Raw genomic sequence first — 20,624 nt, 5'->3', positions numbered from 1 at the left:
AGGAAAGGAAGGAGTCAGAAGATGAGTTAATTTACGCATTTTTCCCTGTGGTTCTTCAGGCTGCACACACGGAAGGGCGCTGCTCCAGCTCAGGCTCCCTGTGTCTCAGCCTGTCTGCCAATCTCAAGTGGTTTTCTTAGCCTCAGAGCTAAAATTGTTCAATTTAGGGCTAAAGTGTTGCTTGAGATAAGACTCTCCTCGCTGCTAGGATGTGTATGGTATTTGATTCCCATTCCTCTGGCCTTACACTCATGGTACCCCTCACCATTTTCTCTTCCCTAGGTATATGTGGTCGGGAATGAACCTGTGACGGTTTTAATGGAGTCTCTGTTTCCCGTCCTGGGAGTGCTCTTTTCTCTCTACTGTTTTACCAAACAAAGTGTGTCTCACATAAGGTAAAAAAAAAACAAAAGCAAAAAAATCCCAGAGAACCTTATACTGAAATCTTTATTGTATGTTGTTTTTATTCTTATTTTGAATATAAAACTTAATGCCACTTTGTAATTTTTTTTCTTTCAAAATCAGTAAAACATTTTGGGGATCCTCTTACTCGGCTCATCTGCAAAAGAAGGAGAGCTTTTCAGATTTCAAGGGATTGGATGTAATTTTTAGAATGGCTTTCCTCAGCCTCTGTCCTAGACTTCAGAGACAAAACCCCTGTTTACAGGTGTAAACATGTCCCTGTTTGATCAGTGAGAAATACTGGAATCACATGTCTAGGAGGGAGGAAATGGAGAATGGATCATAATAACCTTGTGGGGAGTGAGAAATCAAGCGGGGGAAATCTGGATCTGAATGTGGCACTCTGTAATTTAGACTTGGATTTGGTGTGAGTGCTGCTCAGTGTTGTTTGGAATAAAGGGATTTATTTCTTAATCATCCAGAAAATAATCTTTCGTATTGGAATTTAAGTAGGCTTCATTTTGTGTCAGCCTCTGTTTTCACAGATATTTATATTGTTTCTCCTTCCTTATAAAGGTTTATATCCTTTTTTAAGTCCTAGAGAATTCTGATTTTTAGTGTTTGGAAATCCCCCACATGTGACCAGATATAAAGTAATAGTACCTTCTTCATAGGGTTATTATGAAGACAGATGATAGAGTTAAGTTTAGCACTGTCCCTGGAAAATCGTAAACTCAGTAGACAGCTACCATCATTGGTGAAGGAAAGCTCCCATCTGCCTGGGACTCTAACCTTTGGTCAGCACATCCTTGCAGCCCACAGCTACAGGAGCAGTGACAAGAGAGAACACAGAAGATAGAGACTAAAAATATGTGAATTTGGCTTCAAAGAACTGTCCATATAATAACTTACAGTTCCGAAACCCAAATCCTCACAGCACTTTCATGTCCTCCTTAGAGACTGAGAAGGGAGAAACAGACCTTTATTCCATCCCGATCCTAGTTGACTGGCACAGATAAAGCGGGGTGAGGAGTCAGCCAGAATTTGTTGGTGTGGTGTTTCTTGGTCACCAGCTCTTGGTCCCACTGGCAGACGGTTTTGTCAGTGTAAACTTTCTTTTACAGCGCCTGATCCAAAGGCAATGGTACACTTGAAATTATTATTTTTTTTAAACCGTGTGGGGCTTCTGTGTCTTATCAGGGTTACTTCTAGAGCCAAAGATTAGCCAGTCACTCACTGAACTTCAGGATATTAGATATGTTCTGAAATTCACAGGAAGCATAGTTTCCAGTCCTACACTTCAGTAGTACTAGGTGGTTGTGCCAGCACTTAGAACGCCGTGGAACCTGACAGTCTTCCTTTCTTTTTTTATGTTAGCTTGTTAGATGTGTAGAGTAAGATGACAAGCTCATTTATAACTGCTTTTTCTGCCAGGTCACTTTGCCAAGAGATCTTATTATGGATTCTGGGGAAGCTAGAGAGGAAGAAGGCAATTGCCAGCCTGCAAGGATTTGCAGGATTGGACAAAACTGCATCCTCTCTTCATTCTCTGTGTCAGTTTAGAGCCGCCACTCAAGGTGGCATCATGGTTACCATCAAAGAGGCCGATTGGTGAGTCCACACAGCCTTCGCCCTGTCTTCTGACACAATTGCACCCCAGAGGCCCTTCCCGGACTTGTCCGCTAAGGGGCGCTGATAGAACGGGACCTAGAACATTAAGCCGCTGAGGTGCTGCTATTTGTAATCTCTAGATGAAATGTGGGCACCTTAAATAATCCTGCAGTTTTTCCCCAGATGCCAGCTAATAGTAGGTGCAGTTTGCTGGAGCCTCACAGCTTTGCATCACAAGCCCATTTCTCAAAGTCTCTGCCAGAGAATCAGAGTAAAGGGCAGTCACATGTTTACCCTCAGCACCATAACAATCTGTTTCTCTTTCTGACTCTAAATGGTACGTGTGTGTTCACAGTCAGATTTATTCCTTAGGGAAATTGTCTGATAGCTATCTTTTATGTTAATTTTATGATGGGGGTTTCTTTCTCCTGGAGAGCAATTAGAAGGTGCTTAATAAATGTTAGTGGAATGGATCATTTATTCCTCTAGCACCTCACAAATATATTTTAAATTTTTTTCTTTTTTGGGTGATATGTGTAGATATTATTGCCTCAGAGTGTAAGTTCCTGTTGACCAGAGTCCCATAGAGTTCTTAGCTGACGGCTCAGATTTTTACGTCACATTCAAAGGGTGGCTCTTTGTTAAGGTGTAAATACTTTTTCTTATTCATAGTTAACTTAGTAAAGTTATAAGACTCCTTTCAGTATGATGGAAAACACACATTGACTGCAGGTAGAATTATCAGTACAAACGCAAGCTACCAATTTCTTGAGAGTTGTTGAGCACCAGTAGGCTTTGTGATCGTAACTGTGCCCCTGTACTGAAAGAGTTTAAAATGTCTTCACTTGTTTATTTTTAAAACACTTTGGAACAGTTTAATCTGGGACCACTTCAGTGACTACATAGAGAATTTGTAGTATTTAACTTATCAGTAGTTAAAACTAATTGCTGTCGTGACACGCCTCTAGTGTACATCTTAAGTGCACATATGCCAGAATCGACAGTTCTTTTTTTTTTTTTTTTAAGATTTTATTTACTTATTTGAAGAGAGAGACACAACGAGAGAGGGAACACAAGCAGGGGTAGCGGCAGAGGAAGAAACGAACTTCCCGCTGAGCCAAGAGCCCGATGTGGGTCTTGATCCCAGGACCCTGGGATCATGACCAGAGCCAAAGGCAGACACTTAACGACCGAGCCACACAAGCGCCCCCAGAATTGACGGTTCTTGCTGAAACTGTAGTTTATCTTCATGGAGGAGAAAACTGAATAGACAGTTATTTACTGAATCTCCATCTACCGCCAGAAGCAATGGACCCTTAACTCAGGGTTTCTACATGGACTTCTAGGTGTCCACAGTCCCTTTGAAATTATATAAAAGAAATGTTTTGTGTGCAAACCTGAATTTTTTTTCCCCTGAAAATAGGGTCTATAGTTTTCATTTGATACTTAAGACACTCCGTATTTCCAGAAAGTTGACATTCGCTATATTAAAGAAGTGTGTGTGTCTGTGTGTGTGTTTGTGATTTATCTTTTGTTCTAAAGATCTTGCTCCTGGTGGCAGTCCCCTAATGGCAAGTCAATCTCACCACTTACCTTTTACCCTATCATTCTGCCCAGGAGCCCCAGTTATCAATACAAAGTTTGTTCAACTTTAAACACTAAAAAAGTAGCTTAGCTTTCATGATCTTTGGATCTGGAACTAAGTATAGCTACAGTATTTGGAACTGACTCTTTTTCATTGAAATTTTAAGAATGAATGAAATACAACTGCCTAAGGTAATTATTGTCATGTCTTTTTTAAAAAGTATTTAAATATAGTACTTCATTTTCACAGGGTGGTTACAGAGGCTTAGATGTGATTCTTAGCCTTTTCAGTTTTTTTTCTGATGTAAGATGTGGTGTAGATACATGGCTGATGTGAAGGATGCTGGGAGATTCTGGGATAATATAAGAAAGGACCTTAAGCTTAGTTTATAGGTTATTTTTTTCTACTAGAGGAGTATAAAGGCCGTGTTATTAGTGAACTGGCAAATTGGAACTTACTTCCCAATGGGATGGCCAAATCAACATTATTTCATAATTATACTTTTCTTTTTTTTTTTTTTAAAGATTTTATTTATTTATTTATTTGACAGCGAGAGAGAGAGATCACAAGTAGGCAGAGAGAAAGAGAGAGGGAAGCAGGCTCCCTGCCGAGCGAGAGCAGAGAGCCCGATGTGGGACTCGATCCCAGGACCCTGAGATCATGACCTGAGCCGAAGGCAGTGGCTTAACCCACTGAGCCACCCAGGCGCCAATATAATTATACTTTTCAATGATATGAAGCAACATCTGTCATTTTTTTCTCAGTTTAGTTTGAAAGTATTTTATTCCTTCTTTAATCACAAGAGTACATTCCTTCTTTGTATAGCACAAAAAAGCATAAAGAGGAAAACAAAAAGCAGCTACAATCCTAGTCACTATTCGTGTTTTTTTAGTATTTTTGTCTTCTAGTACATCTTTATACCACTGTGTTTGTTTACGGGATATAGAATAATAATATTGTATCTTTGCTTTTTCACTTAATCTGCAATAAAACTAAGACTGTTAGTGCCTCATGAGAAGTTTCTTAAAACTTTTTGCAGAAATAGTAGCATTGCTTTTACTTGGAAATTTGCCTCAGTCTTTATGCATTTTCATATTTCAGCTAGTTAGTTATTAGTTGAGATAGACTGCATGTTCTCCTGTAAGGATAGTGTCTTTTCCTGCTGCCCGTAACTCTTCAGTGGCTCATCGAAAAAAAGTCCAGCTTTCTTTGAATGGCATTATGGCCCTCTATGATCTGACCTTCCTTTGCAGACTTCTTTTTCTCTCTTCTTCCTTGGGAACCAGAATATCTGCCTACAACCTGTACTTTAATTTCTCCTTGCTTTTTCAGTTTATTGAAATAATAGTAATTCTTCAACATCCATCTGAAAAGCCACTTCCTTCGTGAGTCTTTTCCCCACTGAGCAAATGAGTACATAGGACATGGTACCCTGCCTTCTGAGAATAAACACTTTTCCAGCATGGAGGAACAGGAGAGTAATTTAAACAAATTTTTGAGATCTTTCTAATGATTTACTGTATGAAAGTACCATGTTACTTTAGGAGATTATTTTGGAGTTTCAAAAAAAAAAAAATCTCTGAGTGATACTGCCAAGATCAATCTTATCCCGTTGTTGCAGTGATGAAGATGAGGATGAAGCCCTGTACCAGAAGGTGTCCTCAGAGCAGTGCCAGGTAGAGCATCTTGGGGACTTGTTGTCCCACTGCCAAGAGTGCGGTTTGGCAGGTGACTTCTTCATCTTCTGCTTGAAGGTAAGAACTACATGTAGTAAGGACATGGTCAGCTTTATTCTGGGGTAGTACAGGGATCCCCTTTGAATTTTCAGGGCAGTCATAAATTTAGCTCCTAAAATTAAGGTCTTAATCTAAGAGAGAAATAATCAGAAGATGCAAGAGTAACTTCTATTTTAGAAGCCTTTGGGTTGGTAAAAAGAAAAAAAACTTACCTTTAGCAGTACACATGTGGTCGAACTATTTCCTGAGGTGATCTGCCCTGAACTTTAAGAGCTGACCAAAGCCGAACTATTGATCTATGAAAGGGTTAATCTTTGCTCTGTGTTGACGGCAAGTACTCTTTTGAAGTTAATAGCAGGTTTTGCAGTTATGGAGTTATCCTTTATCCTTTCTGACTGTTGTTTTGTCAGGCATTTGGAAAGGAGATTTAGCAGTTCTGCCTTTCTCATTTCATTTTGTAACCACCTGAAACCTTTTCCGGGTCTGTTTCTTAGTGCTGGTGATTGTGTTTCCTCTTGCTCTAATCTCTGACAGCAACTTCTGCCCCATACTGTACTCCTTATTTGTACCATTTGAGACTGTAAACAGGGGGGGATCTCTGATTTCTGCCTTCCAGCTCTGCCTTCTCCATTATTTTCCCTAAATTAAGTGTCTGTGGAGTTTAAGGTTGGTGTGGTTACGGGGAAATGCAAGGAGGGAATCAGGGCTAATGCTTCTAGAACTTGAAGTCAGGGCCACTTTTTTTGATGCTTTTCTCACCTCTTGTGTTCATCTTTTTCAAAAAAGATTTATTTATTTTAGAGAGAGAGAAAGGGAGAAAGAGAGCACAAGTGGGAAGGGCAAAGCAAAGGGAGAGAAAATCTCAAGTAACTCTGCACTGAGCAACAGAGCCCGATGTGTGGCTCGATCTCACAACCCTGAGATCATGACCCTGAGACCACGACCTGAGCTGAAACCAAGAGTCGGCCGCTCAACTGACTGTGTCACCCGGGCATCCCTTCCTCTGTTCACGTTCTGTCCCGTTACGTAGCAACTCATTATAAATAACATTCCTAGGAGGGTGCTCTTGATGTGAGAATTTTTAAAAAATTGTTTAAAAAACAAAAAAAATCAGGGACTCCTGGATGATTTACTTGGTTAAGTGACTGACTCTTGATTTTTGCTCAGGTTGTGATTTCAGGGTCTTGGGATTGACCCCTGTGTGAGGCTCTACCCTGAGTATGCAGCCTGCTTGAAATTCTCTATTTCCCTCTCCTTCTGTCTTCTCCACCCCATGCTCGTTCTCTGTCTAAGATAAATAATAAATAAAATCCTTAAAAAAACAAAACAAAAACAAAAAAATCAGAGGCCTTTGCTCTAAATCAAGGTTTCTGCACCTTAGTTCTGTTGGCGTTTTGGACTGGATAATTTTTGGGGGGAGGCCTGCGGTTTCCTGTGCCCCCTTGTAGGATGTTTAGTAGCATCTCTGACCTCTACCACTAGATGCCTATATTGCTTCCCAGTTATGACAACCAAAAATGTCCTCAGACATTGCTAACTGTCCCCTGGGGAGCAGAATTCCAAGGCGCAGTTGGGAACTATTGCCCTAACCCGTGACTTACTTTGGTAAAGCATTAATTATTAAGGAACTTAAGGTTTTCCCTTCCCAAGGAAATTTACATTGTGAAGTATAGCGGAAAAGCCTGCAAACCCACAGTAATGAATTATCTATTAGTAGAGATTTAGTTTTAAATATCTTAGGGGAAAAGGTGCTGAAAGCATTTAATAGTCTCTGAAAAGGCTTTGGAAATGTTACGTGGCCCGAGGTCTCAGTTTAGCAGGGCTAGTGGTAGATTAGATCCTAAAAAATACTGAGAAAGTAAGTAGTCTATCAAACTAGTTCTCTTTGTGTATGTTGCTTTTTATTGTGAAGTTTTAAGTCGTCGTATATGTGATATCATAATATACATATCATTCTGCAATTTCCGTTTTTCACTCAACACTGTTTTTGAGGTCTTTCTCTTGATGTTCAAACCTAGTGTATTTATTTCAACCACTCAGATATAATAAATACAGTTTATTTATTTACTTATTCATTCTCTTATTCTGGCTATTATAAATATTGCTGCAGTGAATGCTTTGACTAGTTCTTTCTGCATACATTTCTTTTTTTTTTTTTAAGATTTTATTTATTTATTTGACTGAGAGAGATCACAAGTGGACAGAGAGGCAGGCAGAGAGAGAGAGGAGGAAGCAGGCTCCCTGCTGAGCAGAGAGCCCAATACAATACGGAGCTCCATCCCAGGACCCTGGGATCATGACCTGAGCTGAAGGCAGGGGCTTAACCCACTGAGCCACCCAGGCGCTCTCTGTATGCATTTCAAACAGAGTTTTCTCACTGTTGTTGAAGCCCTTAGTTCCACAGTCTTTCTTTTCACTTTTTCTTTTCTGCATGCTAATAGGAATTGACTCATTTGGCTGTGGAAGATGAAGCAGAGTTAAAAACAAAGACCTTCTCCAGCAAAAGCCTCTTGGAATCAGAGGAGCACCAAGTTCTTGTGGAAGGCCAGCAGCAGAAGCTGCTGGTCCTACAGCTGTTGGCTGTTCTGTGTGAGAGGATGTCTGAGCAGATATTCACAAACATCACTCAGGTCAGTGGCTGCTGTATTCTAGATCCTAGGCTGGTAGTATTTGTCTATTTGGGTTTCTTTACATGTTTTCCAAAAAATGTTACTTAAGAAAAAAAAAAAAAGTTGTTCAGAGATTGGCTTGAGCCAACACCTACTGGGGCAAATAGAATTGTTTGAGCCTTTTTCAAAATATGGATGCTCGGCCCACGACCTACAGAGATTCTGATTCAGCGTTTCTGCATTAGCACCTGGGCATGTGTATTTTTTTATGCCCCATGGATGATTCTAATGTATACCAAAAGTTGAGTGTGATTAGAATACTTAAATTTGAAAAAAAAAAATCACTAATGATAATACCACTTTGAATTTTATAGATCAACCTGACAGCCTGCCTCCATAGCAGTCTGTAAACTTTGAAGATGTTTTTTAAAATGTTTGCAGGGTAGTATAACCATGTGAATCAGTGCCTGAATGTTGTTGGCTCAGACATTATATTTACCAGCTTTTTGAAAAATAGGAAATTAAAGGGGCGCCTGGCTGGCTCAGTCAGTAGAGCATGTGACTCTTGATCTCAGGGTCGTGAGTTTGGGACTCCCATTGGGTGTGGGGCCTACTTAAAAAGAAAAAAATTAAAAAAAAAAACAACCCAGGAAATAGAAGTAATAAAATGTAGGCAATGTAGTCACCATATTTTTACCGTTATTACCGGAATTAGTTGTTGCTTGGCTGGTAAAGAGTCAGTTGTAAGATGGTATGATTGTCACACTTAAATCTGATCCTTCAGCTCTTTGTATTGCCCTCATTGTCATCTGCCTTTGGGTGTTGCTAAGCAGCATTTCACTATAGCTCCTGCTGAGAAAATCTGCAGCTGTCTGTCAGCTCCAACTTACCGTGCCTGTTTAATGAGAATTATGTTCATGATTTCTTTCCTGGCTTCTTATTCCTTCAGTTCACTGACCCTGTGTTACCCAGTAGGGTGGTGTTTCTCCTGTGTTTATATTCATTCCCAAAAGACTTTTTCACCCAGACCTTATGGTTTTGTCTCAACATGCTAGTTGAAGGGAAAAGGGCCTAAAGACTATATGACTTGAGCTTTTACACTTAGCTCCCTTTGCTCCTAATTAAGGAATAATGGTTTTAGGCTGATACAAAAGTGACTTGTCCCTTTAAATCATCCTCCAGCTAAGGTTAAGATCTATCAAGATGAAAAGAACCACAAAAAAAATTAAATTGCATTTAGGAGTTTTACTGCTAGTGATAATTTTAGTATTTATTTTGAAATACACACACATATGGATAAGTTATAAATAATACATGTTATAAGTAATTTTGTTAATATCATTAGGAACCAAGATTTTCAGTATAAAAAAGGTTATAAATTTAAAATCAAAGAACTTGATTAAAGTTCCTATAATACTGAATTTCAATTAGAAGTATACATACAAACTCACAATTTTTTCTTTTTAAAAAATAGATATTCCCTTGCTCCTTCCACTGTCCGTGCCAGGCAGCGGTGACAATCCAGCTGCCCTGAGCATCCTTCATGCTGGACAGTAGTTTCTAAATATCATGTCCTGCTGGAAGAACACAGAGCTCATTGAAGGAAAAGTTCATTCAAGGTCTAGGGCAGGTATTGTACACTGTAGGCCTCAGGACATCTTGTTATGCCTAAATAAAAGGAAGATGTCCGGGATTAATGAAGTCATGTCAGTAGTACTCAGGAGCCAACTTGAAAGATCTCCTCTTGGCCACAGATAGGGCATTTTGTGCATTAAAAAGAATAATGCCTGCAATGGATTGAAATACATCAAATTTATAAAAACCTAAGCCACTGTCCCCCTTTCACCCCCAAAATCCCTTTTGGACATCACTGGAAGTTGCTAGGTCATCAACTCATTATTTTGTAAATTGATAAATGAAAGAGTAAAACATCTATTTTACCTTTTCTGTCAGCACTGTATTTCAGTGTAAACAAATAGCTGGTGGAAAAATTTTCTTCATATAAGAATCCCAGCTATTCATTAAAAAAGAGACCTACAGGGCGCCTGGGTGGCTCAGTGGGTTAAGCCTCTGCCTTCGGCTCAGGTCATGATCTCAGGGTCCTGGGATCGAGCCCCACATCTGGTTCTCTGCTCCGCAGGGAGCCTGCTTCCCTTCCTCTCTCTCTGCTTGCCTCTCTGCCTGCTTGTGATTTCTCTCTGTCAAATAAATAAAATCTTAAAAAAAAAAAGAGAGAGAGACCTACAAATTTATATTTTGCAATCCCCTAATGAAATAATGAATCTAGGTGACAATCAATGTTTGCTAAAACTGTTAGGGGTACTGTGTAATGAATATAACTAGGCCAAATACATCCAAATCAACTGATCCCTTTTCCCCCCAGCATTTTATTATAAATTCTTGCAAATTTGAAAGAATTTTATGTGAATACCTATATACCTACAACCTGGATTCTCTTATTAGGCTTTTATTTATTTATTTATTTATTTTAAAAAAGATTTTATTTATTTATTTGACAAAGAGAGATCACAAGTAGACAGAGAGGCAGGCAGAGAGAGAGAGAGAGAGAGAAAGAGGGAAGCAGGCTCGCCGCTGAGCGGAGAGCCTGATGCGGGACTCGATCCCAGGACCCTGAGATGATGACCTGAGCCGAAGGCAGCGGCTTAACCCACTGAGCCACCCAGGTGCCCCTATTAGGCTTTTATTATCTTCGCTTTATTACATATTTGTCTATGTTTCCATCTGTCTTTCGATATTTTCCCATCTGTCTATCCATTTAATTTTTGGTGGATTTCAGGGTCAGTGTAGATAACAGTGTATGTTCCCCTACGTATTTTCGGCCTGGAATGATCGATCTCAACATCACCAGAAGTAGACAAGCAGACATTATATGTCTCCTAATGTAGTGTAGTAGGAGGTACATAGCACCACCAGGGAAGGGTCCTTCTCCCAAAAAACAAAGAAAACCCCACAAACAAGCAAATGAAAGACAAGTCCATAAAATGTGAATCTGAATCTCAAAAAGGAAGCTCAGGGTACAGCAATGTTATGCCACAAAGAAGCAAAATCAGGGGCGCCTGGGTGGCTCAGTGGGTTAAGCCACTGCCTTCGGCTCAGGTCATGATCTCAGGTCCTGGGATCGAGTCCCATATCGGGCTCTCTGCTCAGCAGGGAGCCTGCTTCCCTCTCTCTCTCTGCCTGTCTCTCTATCTACCTGTGATCTCTCTGTATCAAATAAAAAAAAAAATAAAAAAAAGCAAAATCAGCCAATTTCAGAATGTGAGACATTCTACAATGCAAATTACCCAGTTTCTTCATCAAGTAAATGCCATAAAAAAGGGGCAGGGGTTCTGTAGCTTAAAAGAGACTTAAGAGACATATCAACCAAATACAATGGTGTGAATTCTCATTCAAACATACCAATTGTATGAGAGGACATTTTTGCAATAGTTATGGGCCAAGTATTAGAAGGTATAAGGAATTTTTATTGAGTGTAATCATGGTATGGTAGTTATGTGGGTTTTTTTTTTTTTTAAGATTTTTGTTTTTATTTTTTTTATTATTTTTTTAAGATTTTATTTATTCATTTGGCAGAGAGTGATCAGAAGTTGGCAGAGAGGCAGGCAGAGAGAGAGAGAGAGAGAGAGAGAGGGAAGCAGGCTCCATGCTGAGCAGAGAGCCCGATGCGGGACTCGATCCCAGGACCCTGAGATCATGACCCGAGCCAAAGGCAGTGGCTTAACCCACTGAGCCACCCAGGCACCCTTAAGATTTTTATTTTTAAGTAATCTCTGCACCCAGTTTTGGGCTCGAACTTAGAATCACAAGATCAAGATTTGCATGCTCTACTGACTGAGCCAGCCAGGTGCCCTGGTATTACAGTAGTTCTGTTTAAAAAAAAAAATCTCCTTGTTAGAGATGTATATTGAAGTACTTATGGATAAAAGATTAAAAATTCAATAAAATTATTGGCAGATGACGTACAAGAAGATGTAGAGAGGAATGAACCCCTCAGTGGTCTGTGTATGGATACAGAACCCTGTACCAACAACCCAGTTCTATCACTTGTTTTTTTTTTTTTAGAAATTTAATTTTGTTTAGTTTTTTTTTTCTTTTTAAGATTTTATTTATTAGAGAGTGAGTGAGAGACAGCACAAGCAGGGGGGAGGAACAGAAGGAGAGGGAGAAGCAGACTCCCCACTGAGCAGGAAGTCTGATACAGGGCTTGATTCTGGGACTCCCGGATTATGACCCGAACGGGAGGCAAACACTTAACCAACTGAGCCACCTAGGCACACTGCCCCCGCCAACCCAATTTCTTCATGCTGCAAATATGTAGTCAGGACCCACAGAGTATGTGCCAGGGACACAGCAGTGAACAACACACATATCTATCCTCATGGGATTATATTCACATGGGAGAGAGAGACAGTAAACAGATAAGCAGCAGCCCACAGTGTGTTAGACGGTATTAAGTACCAGAGAGAAAAATCAAAGGGGATGTCAAGACAGTGTGGAAGATAGAGCGGTTATGGAGAACCTCACTGAGAAAATGGCTTTTTTTTTTTTTTTAAAAGAGTGAGCCCGTGTGTGTGTCTGTATGTGAGCGGGTGGGGTGGGATAGAGGCAGAAGGAGAGGAAGAGAGGGGATCTTAAGCAGGCTCCACACCCAGCATGTAGCTCAACATGGGGCTTGCTCTCACAACCCTGAGATTGAACCTGAGCTGAAATCAAGATTCAGAAGCTTAATCTACTGAGCCACCCAGGTGCCCCAACAGAATGGCTTATGAGCGAAAATCTGGAAGCAGGCAAGGAAGGAACCATGGAGATACCTCAGGGAAGAGTGTTCCAGCCAAGCGGGAGCATGTCTCAAGTGTGGAGGGCTCAGCCAGGAGGCCAGTGTAAATGGAGTGGAATGAACAACATTTCCTTTTTTTGTCCTTTCAGAAAATTGCTTACCCTTTGCACCTTTTAGTATTTGGATCTCTGTACTTGGCAGAGTAGAAGGGCTTTATGTGATTTATTTTTCTTATATATTAAAAGCACGTTTAACATAAGTAACACATGCTTCCTGTAGAAACATTAAACAACAAAGAGCATAATTTAAGAAGTATGGACTCCTGATTAAAGATAGTATATTGAACACATGTGTTTATTTGCTCCTTCTGGAAACCACAGGGGCCAACAGAGCAGGAGGGGAGAGACAGCAGATAAAAGAGAATAACAATATTTGGAAACTGGAAAATAATAGCTGATCTAGCAACTCCAAAAATAGAGAGCTATGTGCCTGCATTGGGGAAAGTCAAGCAGCAGAGCCCTATATATCAATGAAGCTGTTCACATTTTATTTTGTAAAGGAAAAAAAAAACAAAAAAACAACAAGCTACTTCTCATTGCAGAATACTGGAAGGACTGGATCAGCTAGATCAACTGAATTTAGAGCTTAAAACAGGTTGAAAGGCTCTGCAAGGTTCAGTAGACCCCTTGATTCCATCTTCAAATTTGTACAAACACCTGCCCTTCCCAGCAAAAGCCTGGAGACCTGTTCTTGAGAGAGGTTGAACTTGGGTGGCAGCAGCAGACTGAAGAGCTGGAGGGTTAGGTTGCTATCCACAGACTCGACAGTGAGGCCTCAGCCCGCTCCCACTTGACTGCCAGGATGTTGGCAGCACGGTTAAACATCCTCATAGGAAGAGGGTGGTGATTTAGGGAATTACTGTCTGCAACGTGTTTAGAATGGTACCTGGTAAATAGTAAATGTCTAATGTTATTATTAAGCACCTAAACCATTGGAAGTGGTTGCCTCCCTAGAGCCACAAGTGGGATAGGGCACCGCTGGTTTTCATTATAAACTTTCAGGAATATGTGGCTTTTTAGACTATGTAACATTACAAAATGGTTAAATAAAAAGTGAAAGTCCCCAGGGCGCCTGGGTGGCTCAGTGGGTTAAGCCACTGCCTTCGGCTCAGGTCATGATCTCAGGGTCCTGGGATCGAGTCCTGCATCGGGCTCTGCTCGGCAGGGAGCCTGCTTCCCTCTCTCTCTCTCTGCCTGCCTCGCTGCCTACTTGTGATCTTTCTCTGTCAAATAAATAAATAAAATCTTTAAAAAAAAAGTGAAAGTCCCTACCTCCTTTCTACAACGTATGTAAATTCTAGAACACGCTTCAGTAACATACCTATCCTTGTGGCCGGCAGCCCCACCAGTCACAGGAAATGAGTAGTAGCCAGGAGGAGCTGTTGTCCAGATGGGTATGGTGGTTTTGTTGTTACAAGAAAAAAGCTCAGAGGAAAGGGCACTTTATGGATGACAGTAACAGCTGGCTACCATACCATAGTTTACAGCTCCTTAGGTGTTTTGTTTTTATGTTTTTGGTTTTTTTAAAAAATATACATACATACAGTGTTTTTTTTTTAAGATTTTATTTATTTATTTGACAGAGAGATCACAAGTAGGCAGAGAGGCAGGCAGAGAGAGAGGAAGGGAAGCAGGCTTCCCAGCGAGCAGAGAGCCTAATGAGGGACTCAATCCCAGGACCCCGAGATCATGACTTGAGCTGAAGGCAGAGGCTTAACCCACTGAGCCACCCAGGCACCCCAATACAGTTTCTTTCTTAACAAAAATAGGATCATACTGCTAGTTTTGCAGCATCTTTTTTTTTTTTTTTTTTTTTTTGAGGAAGGCCTTAGAAAAGTTGAAAGGCTAGATAGTTCTTTTCTAGCAATTTAACAATACATTTATGCTGAAGTAGAAGATTCCTATAATCAAGGGGTGCTTTAGAAAACTCTCTGGAGGCAAAATAGTTGGCCCAAGATGATAATGTAGCATTTTCTCTAGAAAGGCCAATGTCCTTAACTTCAAATATCAGTAAAGTCTTAGGCTTGAGAGGGTGGTGAAAATTGCCATAACCAGCATTGTTCATTTCAGTAAGTGGAACTTTTAATAACCTTTCTAGTTTCCTGCCTTGCTCCAAAGACAAGTGGTAACAAGCCATCCTCCTGACTTTAAGCTTGCAATAAAGACTCTAGCATAGCTTGTGATTTGCCCAGAGAATTAAACATGCAAGCTTGCATGGTATTTAGAAGCTTATTATGACCTATCTCAGCTGTACCGCTTTCAAAATAATTTTTCCCTTTTGAGCCATTAATCCTGAATATGCGTGCGTGTGTGCATGCTTGCACGTGTGTGTGCGCATGCCCGGGTGTGTGTGTGTGTGTGTGTGTGTGTGTTTGCTTTTATTCAGAGGTGTTTCTACTTAAGGTGATTAACACAAGTGCAGTTAAAATGATGCTGACCAAATTAATTCCATTTAAAGCTTAGTTGTTAGCCAAATGCTGTATAAAATCTTAAATATTAATAATCTTAATCCTTTAAAAAATATCTGAAACTTCAAAAAAATGACTCTGGATCATTTGTACAGATTGTTTGGGGACTCAGTTCTGGATAAAATTGAGCGCCTCTTCCCCCATTCTTTGCTTACTAGAATCAGACTATCATAACCAGGTTGGGTCAGGTGGGTCCTTGAGAAAGAAGCCTCATTACGAGAAGCAGATCTGAGGACCCTCTAAGATGGTCAGAAAGTATCAAGTCATTTTTCATTTTAATTTCCTGGCAAAATTCAATAAAAGTCAGGGATGTTGGATTAGTATATTAAGACATTTGGGAAAGTATTAGTGAGGTTTCTTCTTTATTGACTGCATAGCCTTAACGAGCTCACAGATTCTTCACCAAAAAATGAGGACGGGGGTGCCTGGCTGGTGTAGTTGGTAGAGCATGCAACTCTTGATCATGGGGTCCTGAGTTTGAGCCCCACATTGGGAGAAGAGTTTACTCACAAAAAAAAAAAAAAAGGGGGCAGTTGGGTGGCTTAGTCTATTCAGCATGTGCCTTCGGCTTAGGGTCCTGGAATCGAGCCCCACATTGGGCTCTCTGCTCAGCAGGGAGCCTGCTTCCCCCTCTCTTTCTGCCTGCCTCTGTCTACTTGTGATTTCTGTCCATCAAATAAATAAATAAAATCTTAAAAAAAAAAGGGTGAGGACAGGAACGTTGACCACCTAGAGTTGACATGAGATGTAGGTGATATTGGGCACTTAGAACACTGAGCACCATGCCTGTTCTTGCAGGTTCTTGCCTTCATAATGTTGATGAGGAAGACGGTGAGGATGTAGATACGACATATGAAGAAAATTTCGAGTTTCTTTTTCTTAGTCCTCACCATTTCTAAATTCTGTTTCTGTCTCAGGTTGTGGACTTCGTAGCAGCCACGCTGCAGCGAGCGTGTGCAAGCCTGGCCCACCAGACAGAGAGCACCGTGGAGTCGCAGACACTGAGCATGTCCATGGGGCTGGTGGCTGTCATGCTGGGAGGAGCGGTTCAGGTGAGTGGCAGACATGAGCCAAAGTTGGATGGAGGGAGAAGAGAAGAGAGAAACGTGTTGCTTCCCTTCTTACCCTGTGAGAAATCAGAATGGACGTTGCGCTTAGGAGAACGAGGATAAACAAGTCAGGTTGTTAATGAGAATTCTCTCCGAAGTAGAGGACAAGAAAATTGTACCACTTCCACCTTATCACCTGCATAGACGATCAGAAGGGCGGGACTCTTTGTGACCTGGCACAAGCCTGGTTTTAAAATACTTGGCACGGTGTTGTGCATCTCTGGAGAAGACTAGCTTTTCTGTCCCTTAATGCAGGGGCTCTCCACAGCTCAGCCCCTCTCCCTCCTGCTGTAGTTGGGGGAATATTTTTGTAAACTGCTGATTGCTTAGGACTCCACCTCTTTTGAATACTGTTTTAGCACAGGATCCATTGTTTGACTCATATCATGCAGCATGTTAAAGCCTTGTGTCCAGTACATCTATCTTTTTTTTTTTTTTTTTAAGATTTATTTATTTTAGAGAGAGTGAGAGAGAGACAGCACAAGTAAGGGGGTGGAGGGGGAGAGAGAGAGAGAGAGAGAGGGAATCTCAAACAGACTCCGCACTGGGCGCAGAACCTGATATAGGACTCGATCCAAGGACCCTGAGACCATGACCTGAGCCAAAACCAAGAGTCAAGCACTGAACCAACTGTGCCACCCAGGCGCCCCGAGTGCATGTATGTTTTACATACTTAATTTATAATATTTAAATTCATTCACTCAAAAAATATTTGTTATTTTTTAACAATTGCTTATTGCTTATTGCTGTGCCTGCTGAGGGCCTGGGAATCCTGCCATGGATGAAGCAAACATGTTCCCTACCCTCATGTAGTTTATAGGCAGTGAGGAGTCAGACACTAAATGACTATTCAAAAAATATACTTAGAATTGAATGAAGTGCCTGAAAAGAGAAGAGGAGGGTACCAGGAGAACATAACATCTAACGTAGGCTGGGAAGGTTTCACTGAGGGAGTACCAGTTTAACTGAGACTTGAACGGTGAGTAGGGGTTTGGGGCTGTATGTGGTGCAGGTGGAGGCAACTCTTTCAGTCAGACAAAGGCTGGGAAGCAGGAAAGAGTTCGGTATCCTTAAATACTGATGGAATACAAGTGTAGCTGAACTGTGGAGACCAAGGGTCAGAGCAGTGCTGGACAAGGAGGGAGGGGGCTGTGTGTGTGTGTGTGTGTGTGTGTGTGTGTGTGTGTGTGTGTGTTAGGAAACTGAGAAAGCAGAATAAGCTTAGTGCAAGTATAATGAAATCTGACCCAAAATCAGACTGGTCATAACTCTTAGCAATGAGAGGGGAGCCCTCTAGGAATGGATTTTTTAACTTGAAAATTCAAATCTGATACTGATTTGTGATATATTAGAATTTGCCTCCTTTTAGCCTGTCTTTAAGACAAAAAGGAATTTTACTTGGGCCTGTTGTAAGGTGAAGCCCATTTCTTGGTAGATTTACTCAGTACTTCAGATTTATATTTTCCAAGTAGTTTGACCAAATCATTTTTAGTTCCGCTTCTCAAGTCCTATTATATCCCTGCTGTTAGAACTACCAAGGAGGGATTCACCAATGGAATAGTTTTTCTTAGGTTGTGTTGTTATTGGATTTAGTTGGCCTGACTGGTTTTTGACTGAGTATTAAGAATAGTCTTTGTTTCTATAAGTTGAGGGTTTTTTTGCTTTTCCCTTATTTAACACTTAGAATTTTATGTCACATCCCAAATGGAAAAGAGAACACAAGTATTTCCATTTCCCTTTCTAGAGGCCCGTTTCTGGGGGACTGGCAGTATAAATTAGTCATGTTTTAAAATAGATTCACCTGACTGATACAAATGTACATCCCTTACCTGTCCCTGCCCTTCTGTGAGCCATCCTGACTCACTGATTACATCCTGGATTCTTCTGACTTTGCATTTAGTTAAGTGAACTTAAACACGTTACCCCTTTACTTTTGCCCTAGATCTGTTGGTTTGTTGTTTTTTTTTTCCCTCTTTTATCCATGGATTCATAAGGGGCTTCTATAGTAATGCTGGAGTTTCTGCTTTTTTATTAGGAAAAAAAGTCATGATTCTTAATTATGTTTTCAGACAGTCACTGTCAGGCAAAGGCTTTTGCTTCAGAGTCTATATTATATTATACGTACCTCTGATTAGAGTTCATCGTTTTAGCTAATGAAACAGAATCTAACAACATTTAAACCTTTCTTTCCTTTCTAATTTGTGTAATTAAGTTGATTATTAGAACCTAGTGTCTGGGAAGAGGAGTTAATTTGGAGAAAGTGTAGGTCTAGGATTGCTAACTAGACAAGTGTTATTCCAGACTCATTTTCTAAATTTCACGGTTGGTCATCAGTAACTTTCCTGTCCCTTTAGGAAGCAGTTTCTTTCTTTCTTTTTTTTTTTTTTTTAAGATTTTATTTATTTATTTGATGGACAGAGATCACAAGTAGGCAGAGAGGCAGGCAGAGAGAGAGGGGGAAAGAGGCTTCCTGCTGAGCAGAGAGCCCGATGCGGGGCTCCATCCCAGGAACCTGGGATCATGACCTGAGCCAAAGGCAGAGACTTTAACCCACTGAGCCACCCAGGTGCCCCAGGAAGCAGTTTCTTAACAATGTTCCAGGGCCCATCAGGTCCCCTAAAGCACTGCTGCATGGAGCTGATCTGAGCTTGAGACTTAGGGTGGTGGGACTGGGACTTGAACCCAAATCTTGAGATCTCATACTACGTTTTCTGAGAGTATCATAGTGTGAACTCATTCAAGAAATATTTATCATGTGCCTCTCTGTCCTCATGGAGTTTACCTTCTAGTGGCCATAATTAAGCCAACGAATTCCTAATTTTTTTTTTTTAAAGATTCACATTTCCGTATCTCATGTGTTGCTCATTATAAAACAGGTTGTACTGCATGCTGACTTAGAACCAAAACAAAAATACCACTTGTAAATAAGTTCATGACATTATAAATAAGAACTGGACATGTAAACTACTCAGCTAAATATCTGAAGAAACATAGATGATACATAGAAATGAGAGCACAAAGAATAAACCTAAGTATTTTTTGGAACTAGGAATTTTTAGGTCAGAATTTTATTCCTAGAAAAAACTCTTGGATTCTTCCAAAATAGTGATTCTCACTGGAGCAGGACAAGGCAGGATGAGAATTTGTATGCCCCATAGGTGAGCTTCGTAAAGCCTCCTGTGGGACTTTTTCAGTGGACACATGCCCTCCTCTGGCTGTCAGTTGGTTCTCCTATGTTTACTTCTGCTAGCAATCTCCCTCCCACCACTCACAGCTCTCACTCCCATCCCTACCGGTCCAACCCCCAGTTCTTAAATTTGAAAACTTGCAGAATTTCAGAACTCCCCATCTAACTGGTTCACTCCTGACACCCTGAAGGAAATCATAGATGTGGGCTGACATAGCTCTGCTCATTCCACTCCTGAAGTATTCCAGAGACTCTGGAAGAGACACAGCCAAATAAAGGAATCTGTCACTCGCTTGAGGGCTTCAGGCCTCAGGGCCTTCTATATGGAATTCCGAAGTCTAGATATGAGATCTGTGCTGAGAAGCAGTGACAAGACTAGAAATGAGGGCTATATGGGTAATTCTCAATTTTGATATGGTCCTCGGTGAATCTTGAGAAATAATTAATAATTACTCAGTGGTTCCATTTTCTCATCTATCAATTAAATGAATATTACTTTATACCTCAAAAATTTTTTGAACATTTATGAACAAAATACTTGGCACCTGTAGTCTTGGATTTCCCTGATTATTCTCATAGCGGGAAATCTGTAGGCTTGTGGAGCTGAAAGAATACATAACTTTAATCTTAAGTCTTATAAACTATTGGATTGAGAATTCACCTACTTGCCTATGATGATTAGAGAAGTTACCCAATTGAGTAAGATGAATCCCACAATGACTAAGAAGTTTGAAAACTGGAAGAGAAGATGATTGGGTTTTTTATTATTAGACTACTTTTTAGAGTAGCTTTGGATGCATAGCAAAATTGAGCAGGAGGTACGACTTCCCACATACCTCCTGCCCCACAGAGCACAGCCTCCCCCGCTAGCAACATTCTGCACAGGAGTGGTACGTTTATTACCATCAATGATTCTGCATTGATACATCATTATCACTCACAGTCTATAGTTTACATTATGATTCACCCTTGGTATTGTGTACTCTGTGGGTTTTGACAAATGGATAATGACAAGTATCTATCATTATAATATCATTCATAACAGTTTCACTGCCCTTAA

General features: G+C 40.6%; 1 protein-coding gene across 1 annotated transcript in view; it reads left to right on the top strand.

Annotated features, from left to right (window-relative positions):
- The window catches only part of TANGO6 (transport and golgi organization 6 homolog), a 180,663-nt gene that overhangs the window by 45,233 nt on the left and 114,806 nt on the right, over positions 1-20,624 (top strand). Inside the window, exons 8-12 of the mRNA XM_045987224.1 lie at positions 283-395; positions 1,837-2,013; positions 5,220-5,352; positions 7,776-7,964; positions 16,186-16,320. Of these exons, the coding sequence (XP_045843180.1) occupies positions 283-395; positions 1,837-2,013; positions 5,220-5,352; positions 7,776-7,964; positions 16,186-16,320 (747 nt within the window). The remainder of the gene's footprint in view (positions 1-282; positions 396-1,836; positions 2,014-5,219; positions 5,353-7,775; positions 7,965-16,185; positions 16,321-20,624) is intronic.

This window comes from Meles meles, chromosome 19, assembly GCF_922984935.1.
Source record: "Meles meles chromosome 19, mMelMel3.1 paternal haplotype, whole genome shotgun sequence".
Classification (NCBI taxonomy): Eukaryota; Metazoa; Chordata; class Mammalia; order Carnivora; family Mustelidae; genus Meles; species Meles meles.
The sequence above is the reverse complement of the archived record's forward strand: the minus strand, read 5'-3'. Positions and strand labels throughout refer to the sequence as shown.